The following is an 11,745-nucleotide window of genomic DNA, read 5'->3' on the forward strand; positions in this document are numbered from 1 at the left end:
AGGAACTTACAAAACTCATTTTTTTCAAAAGAGATAATTCTAAGTGTTGGCTAGCAGGTAGAGGAACTGGCATTCTTATATATTGCTAATCAGAGTATGAAATGGTACATCGCATTAGAAACTACTTAGCAGTTACTTATACAGTTACCCTCTGATCCAGCTCCACCTCTTGGTTTACTCAATAGAAATGAAACCATGTCTACGAAAAGAGTTGTACAGGAACGTTCACAGTGGCTGTATTTCTAATTGTCACTAATTGGAAGCAGCTCATGTGTTCTTCAACAGGAGAATGGATAAAGAAACTGTGGTACATTCATGCAATGTAACATACAACTGAAGCAATAACAGGGATAATCACAAAAGCATTATGTTGAGTAAAAGAAGCCAGACACAGGAGAATATGTAGCATATGATTTAATTTATATAGAGTTCTAGAGCAGACAAAATTAATATATGTTGATAGAAATAAAGAAAAATAGTAGTAGCCTGGCCGGAGAGTGGGGGAGGCTAGACTGACTGGAAAAGAGCAGGAAGGAACTTCGTAGGTGTGATGGGAATGTTCTGGACCTTGATAAGGGTGATGGTTACAAGATATGTACATTTATATGTATATGTAAATAAGTATATATGTATATATAAATAGAACTCATTGAACTACACACACAGTCTACGCATTTAAAAGTGTTACTAGGGGCCGACCCCATGGCCAAGTGGTCGTGCTCTGCTTCGGGGGCCCAGGGTTTCACTAGTTCGAATCCTGGGTGTGGACATAGCACCACTAATCAAGCCTTTCTGAGGCGGTGTCCCACATACCACAACTAGAAGGACCCACAACTAAAATATATAACTATGTACTGGTGGCCTTTGGGGAGAAGAAGGAAAAATAAAATCTTTAAAAAAAAAGTGTTACTAGACTATGATGAAAGATTGCATATAGTAATATTGGAGGTGAGGTCATGCATAGACTCTACATTTCAATCTTGAACTCATGCTGTTATAATCCATTTAGATAGGAAACACCTCGTGGAGAAGGTTGGTAGGGAAAATTTTGAAGCTATATTATGAATTACCAAATCTAAGCAAAGTTGATTTTAGAGAAATTATTCTATATAGAATTTTTCTGGTCTAACCTGTTCAAAATTGAGCTACTTTTTCTGCTTTGCCTTTCATTTACTGGCCTGGAAGGGAGAGCTTGAGATGCCAGGGTTGAGACAAACAAGCAAACAAAACATAGTTCTTGGTATGTATTCTGCTGATGTTTCCAAAACCCATACATACTTGCCTTCCTAAAGCTGGTAGCAAAAATGATAGTGTTTAAAGCTCTTTTATAAAATATTTTGGAAATGTAGACTTTTATTGATAGTGATTATAGTATTCAGGTATTTAAGCATAGTCTTTGCTCAAGAATACCTTAGCAAGACTTAACATCTTCCTGAAACAGATTGGGTACTGAACAGTCAGGGATTAGGGAATTTGTTTTTTAAACTGAATCACTCAATTGGATCTGTAAAAACTATTCAGAGTAATAAGGTTTGTTAGAATGCCTGGAATACAGAACTAAATTCAGCATGCTTAGTTCTATATGAAGGTTTTCAACAAAATATTTATTCTTCAAGTCACTTCTCAATGTTTATCATTGCATTCTTTTATTTATGTAATACCCATTTTATGCTTTTATATATTAATAGTGTATTTGTATAATCCCCATGTTTTTCAAAGTATTTTTTATTATATCCCCTAATATTGCCAAACTCTTGACTTGATTATAGCTTAATGCTTGGGTTTTTTTCTCAATTTTCCCTGAGTTCTGCTTTTCCCTCCATTGAACCTTGGGACAGAATAACTATGTTGTGCTCATCTCTCCTCTTTAGTCTCTGACCACTCTCTTTCTCTTCCTCCGTTAAGAGAAAAGTTGAACACTTGCTAAGTTCTAGAATGTATTCTAAACACTCAGCGTGAATTACTTGTAATTTTTTCAATGACCTGGTGAACTCTTAGAATTTGGGGACACATGTTCTTTCTGTTGTTGTTGTTATTGCTGAGGGAGATTGGCCCTGAGCTAACATCCATGCCCATCTTCCTCTATTTTACACGTGAGATGCCTGCCACAGCATGGCTTCATGCACCTGGGATCCGAATTGGTGAACCCTAGGCCGCTGAAGCAGAGCATGTGAACTTAACCGCTACGCCATTGGGCTCACCCCGACACAATGTTCTTAAGTGCTGAATACCTGTGTTTTATCAGAAATCTTGGTGTTTGACTCTCTGTTATATCCAAGATTAAAAGGTCAGTCAATTTCGCAGGATTATATTCATTGAACTCATCAATTTAGGTGAAAAGGATACAGTATAAAATGAAAGTAGAATAGGTGATTATTGTGTTATTCTTCCATAAGGTAATTCCAGAGTTGTAAAGTTACTAAATGCTGGAAAAAGTAAGATTCTAGGAACGTTGATCAACTTTAAAGCCTGGAATACTAACCAAATTAATTTCACACCACCTAATACATATTCATTTATTCACCCACTCATTTACTTTTTCTTTCATACACACATGTCAACACACATCTACATACGAATATATTGTATGTAAAATGTATTAAATGTGAATTTTCCTATTTTCTCAGAATTTCAGCTGAAGGTCCGTAGTTACAAGTGAAAGGGGGAAAATTAACATTTTCTGAGTACTTTATATGAGCTGGGTAGCTTACATGCGTTATTTCAAGTAGTCCTTTCAAGAAATTCTAAAAGGTAGGTATTGTTGTCTCTGTTTTACATTTGAGGTGACTGAGACTCAGACAGGTTAAGTAATTTGCTGAAGGTTCAAAACCAATTTGAAAACCAGATCTGATAAAATCCCAAATCGATGCCTCATTCTGAATAGGATATTGCCTCTTCAGACCATCAAACATCTTCCTGGGGATCTACCTTTTGGGATGAAGAGAGCCATCTCTCTAAATAGCTGTGTCATATTGGGAGCATGCACTTCATGATATCTGACACCAATAATTATGACTCTACTAGGGAATACCTCAGAAGGAACCGAGCTGAGTGGACCTGGGGGAAATGATGATGTCATTAGGTATAGACTTTGGTTCATCAGTCCCAATCACCACACTCACAACTCCAATGACAGTATATCTTTATTCTCATGAATGACATTATTTTTCAGAGCCATCCTTTATTAATTCAATTATCCAATTGATTCAGTGATGTTAGCTTTATTCTCATTGCTGTTACTTTCCAGATTATGCAATGATAGAATATTTGAAAAGCAATATAATTTTGTAAAGACAGGACTTATTAAATGGTTGTATTATTTTTCTATAACCTGTTAAAGAGTGTAAAACTATAAGTAAAAAGAAATTCAAGAGAAGAGCTAAGAAATTTTGTATACTTCAGATGACTGATACTAACATTGTGGAAGCAAATAGCCTAAAATGATGTCCAAGGCACCGCCACATCCTGTCCTCTGAAAAATAAGATAGAAGAGTATTTTAATACGATTAGACTGTTTGTTTAAAATTTCCTAGATATTTTCTAAATTGCTTAATAAAGAAATAGAAAACTTTAATTCTGCTGGCATTGATGCCATAAGGTATGAGGTCATACCAGACTGAAATGCCTTTGGTATTTCCGTTAAATAACTTATATTGACTTGCATTATACAAAACGTTACATTATAGGAGGGACTTTTCTAAAGAGCTGCTCATTGTATTCACTTCTACTTCTATTTTTAGAGAATTTTTTTCATTGGAGAATGCTAAGTACTCATTTTCACAGAAGAAGGAATCAGAAGAGACTCAGAGGCAGCAGAGAGGAGATGTCAAAAACGTTTCTTTTAGTTTTCCCTTCAAGTCAAATTATTTGTTTTTTAATGTGTATTTTTTACTTCTTGGAGCCATCCCAGTGGGCCTATCAAACGCCGACCCTGGCCTCACAGCCAACCAAGCTCAATAGGACAGCTAATTAATCAAGGTTTTGTTTGATATAAAGGCCATGGAATTTTAAATTTCCATGTCATTGTGCAATTTTTTGTATCACTTTGAGACTTTATTTCATTCCAATCGAAATACAGATGTTTCGGCATTACGACTTCTAGCATGCAAAGTGAAGCAGTGATTTGGGAGAACTGACTCTGTATGTAGTGTCTGTAAAATGTCTTTTATATGGACCTAGTATATTTACCATTTTTGTTTTCAGGTGTACACCAATTTTATGGCCTAGGCTGACATGATTGTCAAAAATTTACTTTTATTTCTTAAAAATTGCTAGAGTCTCATAATTATTATTTGCTTTGTAGGGATATATAAGCACTAACTCGTTGTTTTCCTTTTAATAAGACTTCTTCATTATTTCCCCTGAAAGTTTTTTTTTTCTTTTAATTTATGGTATGTCATGGTACTTAATGCATGCCTCTTGGCAAATACCTACCAAAAACTCTGAATGATTAGGACAACATCTTACGGTTCCTTTAGGCTACCAGTCTTGGCCTAGTGAGAAAAGGACATTCTATTATATCATTAAGTCTCTCGTTATTTCCATGACCAAGTCCAATAAATTAAGCACTAACTTTATATTTTTTATTAGCCATCAATTTCCTGCATGAAGTGAATCTTCGATTACTCTACCTGCTTTTCCATGAACTCTGGGGTGATAGTTGGGTCTATAGCAGAAGCGAAAGAATTTGTTGTGCTGGGTTTTTGTTGTGAAGTTGAAGGAGTGAGAATTCCTGCACTGGCATGCTTAAAGTTTATCATTTCTTTTTGTAAATTTGGTATCACTCCCCCTGCTGGCTATAGAGAATGAGAAAGAAAACAAAGTGGTTACAGGTTTAAGCACAAGGTCAAAACTGGGAAGAATATAAAGCAACAGAATTGAGATGCAAGGCAAGGAATTTATTTAAGAAGTAAATACCTTTATTAACTTTGTAGATTATAATCATTGTTTTAGAAAGACTATACATATATACCAGCCAACATGGATATCTCTTGTACCTGCCTTTAAATGAATGGACTAGGAAGAGTATCTGGCATATACTGTTCCCTCAGTAAATATTTGATGAGCTGAGTAAATTGAATCTTGATTGGTGAAAGGTTACAGGGGGAAAAGGTAGCAACTGTTGATAGAATAATAATAATAAAGTTTTCCTTAAAATGAACAATAGTGCAGGAACCTGAAGGTTGTCAGTTGCTGGTTTCTGGTAGCTAACAAAGTATGATAAGGAATCTTACCATCACAGCACCTTCAGGAGCTGTGCCTATGAAGAAGGGATCAAAGGCCAGTTGCTGCTGTCCACCTGGTATAACCTGAAAAATTGGAAAGTTTAAAAACGTCTAAATTATTAATTTGTAAAATATATTATTTTGCACCCAAGATAGTTAAACACTTCCCAGCTTCCTATATTAGTGTCTTAAAAACAAAAGTAATGATTTAGATTTGAGAAAGAGAAAAGTAACTCCTGACATCAGGAAACTGGCCTGACACAACAGCCCTCCTTCAGTGATGTCAGGAGCTTGCCTTACAGTCTCTGCTAGGCCCTGGTGTTCTGCTGAACATTAACAGTTCTACCTACAGAAAACCAACATCAGACAAGTTGCCTGTGAACACTATGAAGTGCGACAAAAACAAGACCACTCTGTAATCTTGTCTACAACGAGGTTGCTGTGCAAACCATGAAAATACTGGGCATCCTCATACCATGGCCAATCTGAGTAACTCTTGCTTCTTTACCAATCACAGCCCTTGCCTCCCTCCACTGTTCTTACCTTCTAGGTAAGAAATGTCAAGTTACACAGTCATGGAACTACTCACCACTTCTTGAGGACACTCAATCCAGAGTGAATCATCACTCCTTGAACTCTCCCCAAAATCACCTGACACAAGCCGAGACTCTTAGAGAAGTCATTTCAGTATCTTCCTATTAAGACACTCCACAGTTCCCCATGGTGTGTGTGCTCCGTTGTTGCAATGAGTGGATAAATTCAACTTTGTTCAACTAGGGGTGTGTTCCTGGTAGGTTTTGGCTAAAGGGCACTGGTAGATTAATAGGTTATGAAGCAAGTAGTTTCAAAAATTAGTTTTTATTTTTTAATGAAAAGTATGCATTTACTTACGGGTTCTGCTTGTTGTGGAATATATCCAAATTGAGTATAGAATGGCATCTGTCAGATTTTTGAAAAACACGTTAGATTTGCTCTGATGATTTTTGTCACAATTTTATGATGAATGATTACTTAAAATTATATATATTTTTATGTTATACTAAATGGGTTTTTGAACGTTCATGTGCTCTAAGTGGTAAAAATTGTTGTTAAATTACCAAACCAAGCATCCTTTTAACACCATATGATTTCTAGGTTAAAACTCTCTCTCTCTCTCTCTCGAAATTAACATGACTTAATTGGAATGGCTACTAGCAGTCATTTAAAGCAAAATTTTCAGTTTTCTCTCATTTGATTTGGCAAATTTTAAAGTGGCAATAAACTATTAAATTTTTTTTTCCATTCTAACTAAAAGAAATCTAGTTATGTATGAGCCACCTGAATTTACATTAGGATTCTAAAAATTTATTGCAAGTCTACAAAACTCAATATAATATCTAATTGTATCTCAAGATCTAGCAATTATAGGTAACTTTCATCATCGTATTTATTTTTATTTATTTTTTAAATAATAACCACATGTATATATGATAAGAGGGAAGCCGGTAGATTTTTAAAAGTTAGAAAACTTTATTTTCCAAGATGATTCAGCTTTTAGCTTCTGATTTTATTGTAGTCCACTCACTGACTTCATTCTTTTAAAATCCAGCTTAGAAGCAATTCCAAACTAGTGATACGTTAGGAGAAAGCACTTTATCCTTTCACGATCACCACTTCAAGCTGTTGACTTTCTGCACTAAACATACTAATATATTCTCTTCTCTGAAAATTTACCGTATCTTCTCTGTTCCCAGATGGAACTAGTCAGATTAAAGTCAAACACTTGCAGTACCTGCTCCTCGAATAGCTGCTGTCCTATTTGTGGAGGCGACTGCACGACTGTCTGCTGAGCTTGTTCCCAGGGCAGAAGCACGTAAACTGGATAGTATTGAAGCATCTATTTGTAAACAGAAAATTGTGTAAGAGCTTCCTTTAGATCAATGTAGGCTTTTCTTTTTTTTTTTTTTTTAAAAAAACAAACTTCTAATGTTAATATTATTATTTTATTTTATTTTTTTTAAAGATTTTATTTTTTCCTTTTTCTCCCCAAAGCCCCCCGGTACATAGTTGTGTATTCTTCGTTGTGGGTTCTTCTAGTTGTGGCATGTGGGACGCTGCCTCAGCGTGGTCTGATGAGCAGTGCCATGTCCGCGCCCAGGATTCGAACCAACGAAACACTGGGCCGCCTGCAGCGGAGCGCGCGAACTTAACCACTCGGCCACGGGGCCAGCCCCTAATGTTAATATTATTTTAAAGCTGATTTATATCTAGCAATTTTATGAACAAAAGAATGCATAAAGCAGTCCTTCCCAAACTTTAGGAGCAACTTATATGGCATATGATACATGACTTTATTTCAGAGTTGCTTGGTCAAACACATTCAGGAAGCAGTGGGTTCAACTAAATAAAAGGCTTTTTTTAAAACGGCACCTTAGACTTTATATACAAATTTTAGACCTTATATTCAGGCTTTATATACAAATTACTTCCTGAATATCTAAGAAAAGACTAGCCTCTGAAACATTTTCCCTATATTTTTTTGAGAATCAGCATTCTGCAGGATGTGGTGTTAGCAGTTCTATCGTAATAAATGAATTGTCAAGAATGTATTGCCTTTAATTATTGCCATTTTATTAAGACAATTCATATCCATTTTAGAATACTTGGAAAATCCAAAAGTAGGCAAAGAGCAAATAAAATCACCTGCTACTTCATCACTCACATTATCATGCATTGGCTTTCACTTACATCTTTGTGTGTCTACAGAAAATGGGGATCATAGCACTTACATAGAGTTTTGTATGCTGTTTTGTTTCCTTGCATAATTAAATAAGAGCCTATATTAGACAGAAGAATTAAAAAAACATCAACTATGGTTTGAGAAGAAGTATATTTCGTGCAATGGTTCTTAATCCTGGCTAGGAATCAAAATTACCTATTGAGCCTTTTAGCAGACAATCGTAGTTGGGATCTACTCATGGGGTTTTGACTGATTAAGTGTGGGCAGGGGGCCCAGACATTTGTAATCTTCAAAATTACCACCAGAGATCCTAATGCAAAGCCAAGGTGGAGAACCACTGGTTTAGTGGTTAAAGGAAGGGTGAAGAATTATATTCCAACTCAGCGATTTACTTTCATTAGGATTGGGAATTTACTCTCATTAAGACTTAGCTCCTGATCCTTAAAATGAAGTAATTCCACTCGTCATGTGTCTAACCCTCTAAATGCTATGGCATAGAATGAGATAATGTCTAGAAGGAGCTTTTGCTTTGTAATGGGGGTAGGACAAAATTATATAATTATAATTATAGTATAGCCTAGTGGCATAACTTTTTGTGAAATGGTCAATAATCTGTTGGTGAATAATATAATTTATCTATATCCTTATTTCTTTGAACCCAGGATATTATAAAATTAATTAGCCTAATCTTGAGAGAGTTCTCTATATTACTCATATAATTATACTAGTATACATTCATTTTTTTTTTTTTTTAAGATTTTATTTTTTTCCTTTTTCTCCCCAAAGCCCCCTGGTACATAGTTGTATATTCTTTGTTGTGGCTCCTTCTAGTTGTGGCATGTGGGACGCTGTCTCAGCGTGGTTTGATGAGCAGTGCCATGTCCGCGCCCAGGATTCGAACCAACGAAACACTGGGCCGCCTGCAGCGGAGCGTGCAAACTTAACCACTCGGCCACAGGGCCAGCCCCCTATACATTCATTTTTTTAAGATTCTCTCATTTAATGGAAATTACGACCATTTGATTGTAATATGGAATTAAATTGAAAATATATAAGAACTTGGAAATGTTTAGAACAAAATTTCATAACTGCCAAATAATGTGGGCAAGAGTTTCTTATCATTACATATCATATTTTGTCAGTTTAATGCTTCTCCCTCTGAAACAAAATTTAAGGTTGGGCAAAGTCAGCCCATGGTATTTCTCTTGAGTTGTTTTCAAATGCCAACACTTGAAATATGGAGAGGATGTGACCCACTGCTTACTGAGCTCCTTTATTCCCAGTACAGCAATGGCCTGGAAACTCAGGGGTCCTGGGAACTCTCCTCAGCTGGCCTTTCTTCAGGAGTTATTAAGTGGCCCTAACAAACTGATGTCAGCCCAGCAGTGGTGGTGTCCAGACAGTGATGTCGCTGTTGGGGTTTTTATAGCCTTGATATAGGAGTTAGAAGTACAAATATAAAAGAAAGCATTCACTGGAGAGTGTATGTAGCCATCTCTGTCTAGGAGTGATGGTATTCTATTCACTTACCTGTGCTTGCTCTTGAGGCATTTTGAAGAACACATAGGGCATAACCTGCCAAAAAAAGGCATCATAGAAAGTTATACTTGACTCCTTAATTTAAAATTCCAGAGCTGTTTTCCTTGGACCTAGCCATGTAAACTTATAATTTGCATTAGCAGACTTCTATGACAACAAAAGGTCATCTATTATATGTATCATCATTAATGCAAATTGCCTTTTTTTAAGATAAAATTTTCCTAATTACCTTTTCCAAGAAACGTTTTAACACTTTTGATTTGTGGCTGTGATCCTAGAATGGCTGATTTAAATGGCATTTTTCATGTTAGAAATAAAAAAATAAAGTACTTCCAGTGATGGTAGAAACCCACTGTGAGAAAGAATTCTTGCTCAATAACTCCTGTCTTTTTTCAAAGCTGATACATACGCATTTTCACATTCAACACACATTATCTCTCCTCAGAACAACAAGACGGAAGAGGCCCGACTTACTTGATTAGGGCCTTGCTGCGTCTGTGGTGGTGTTTGAGGCTGTGACGGGTCCAGCTGTCTCACCTGGGTGCCTTGGGCTGGGAAAAGTATCTGATTTGGGAACAGTCCAGCAAACCGGTCTAGGGTTGATAAAGAGAATTGGGAGAGTCCTGGAATTTGAGCCTGCGCCTGCTGTTGTAAAATTCCAGAGAAAGGAGGAATCCATGAATTAAATGGGCCCTGGAAGGACATGAAAGAAAGGAAGCATTTCTCTTTCATTTTAAATCAGTCCTGAGCAAGAAGGAGACAAAATGTAGATAATTTCTATATTTCCATTCTTGCTTTATAAAAAAGGACAGCATCTTGGCATGCTATGAGCTGTGCAAATAGTACGAGCTGTGCTGAATTCCCTATGGTCACGAGAAAAATGGGGCAGAATGAGGTGGATAAAGAATACAGTTTCTGCAGTTGCCAGACTGGTTTCATTTTTTTTTAACCAGTTGGCTGAGTATGACTTTGTGTAAAAAAGTTAATTTAACTAGCTCATAGTTGTGAGAATTTGTGCCTGGTATAGACCAAGTTCTCAATAAATAAATGTTAATCAGACAACAGTTTTAACTTTAACCTTCAAACAAATGGTTGTTAGAACACATAGAACAAATTCATAATTTTAAAAATTGAAGTTTTTAGAAATGGAATCAAAACATTTTGTTTTCATACAAAACCATAAGAAACGAGCAGTAGAAGAATATTCTTCAAATGATTATTGAAATAGAGGTACCTGAAGCTGTAGAGGCTGAAGGTGAGCATGATTAAGATTCAGAAGTAGCTAGAAAAGGAAAGATCACATGAAAACAAGGTTACTACACATGCTAAAACTATTAAGAACAATGTTTAGTACAAATAGCACAAGTCAGAGCTGACTGATCATAGTTTCCTGTCAGAGGTGAGCTGTTTTCTCACTGAGCTTGTACAAAAGTCCAGTGGTTAGAGGCTGGGGTTTAACTGCCTCTCCCTTGCTGAGTCTGAGATTGCACAACTTGAGCTCATTCCAGGCGTTTGGTTAGTCATTTGATGCTCTTAAACCCCTATATACACTTGTATTAGATGCTTTTAGAACAACAACAAAAAAATGCAGGATGCTGTGTCTGCCTTTAAAGAATTTATAGTCAAAGAAGGGAGGCAAAATAATATTCTAGAAATCACCTGGTATACAAAACAAACACGAGCGTTGGGAATGTATTCAGATGGGAGAGCTAGTGATAGGCTGCAGGATAAATCGACGGAAGGCTTTTATCTGTTCCCCACAGAGTTTCCGTTGAAAAAACCAAAACACAGGAGATTGTTTTAAGTATTTAAACCAACCTCGTTGCTGTTGCTTGTGGACAGAAGGCGCTGTGGGATAAGCTAAAACAAACAAACAAAAACAGGAATGGTAAAAGAAGGATTTGTTAAAGGTTTTACACAATGATTTCAGTTGTACCACGAAATCACTTACCGGGGCTGACATTGTGGCTCCCAGTAGCACAAGAAGAATTATAGTTCTCATTTTCAGATGAAATATCTAGAAAATAAGTTGTGAAAGTTAGCATTAAAACGACTCTCTAGGTAACAATCATAATAAGAATAATTAGTTGGTATTGTTCAATCAGAAGAGTAGTTGAGTGAATTCTATAGTATTTACTTATATATTAAGATTCAAAATAAAAAATATAGATTTATAAATATCTATAACAGAACTTATTTTTTCTCAGAGCGGTTGTTTATAAAAACCAAAATTGTTTGCTTGTCCAAATGAGTCACTTGTAG

At 36.1% G+C, this 11,745-nt stretch overlaps 1 protein-coding gene across 1 annotated transcript; it reads right to left on the minus strand.

The window, feature by feature from the left end:
- Window positions 1-4,434: 4,434 nt before the first annotated feature.
- On the minus strand, window positions 4,435-11,485 carry ODAM (odontogenic, ameloblast associated). The gene is made up of 10 exons (XM_046655889.1): window positions 11,435-11,485; window positions 11,302-11,343; window positions 10,718-10,765; window positions 9,958-10,176; window positions 9,475-9,519; window positions 6,997-7,101; window positions 6,117-6,164; window positions 5,235-5,309; window positions 4,632-4,796; window positions 4,435-4,493 (listed from the first exon to the last, which is right to left on the minus strand). Exons 1-10 carry the CDS (start codon window positions 11,483-11,485, stop codon window positions 4,464-4,466), a joined length of 828 nt encoding a protein of 275 aa, XP_046511845.1. The 3' UTR covers window positions 4,435-4,463.
- Between the last annotated feature and the right edge of the window lie 260 nt (window positions 11,486-11,745).

This window comes from Equus quagga, chromosome 3 (assembly GCF_021613505.1).
Source record: "Equus quagga isolate Etosha38 chromosome 3, UCLA_HA_Equagga_1.0, whole genome shotgun sequence".
In the NCBI taxonomy this organism is placed as follows: domain Eukaryota; kingdom Metazoa; phylum Chordata; class Mammalia; order Perissodactyla; family Equidae; genus Equus; species Equus quagga.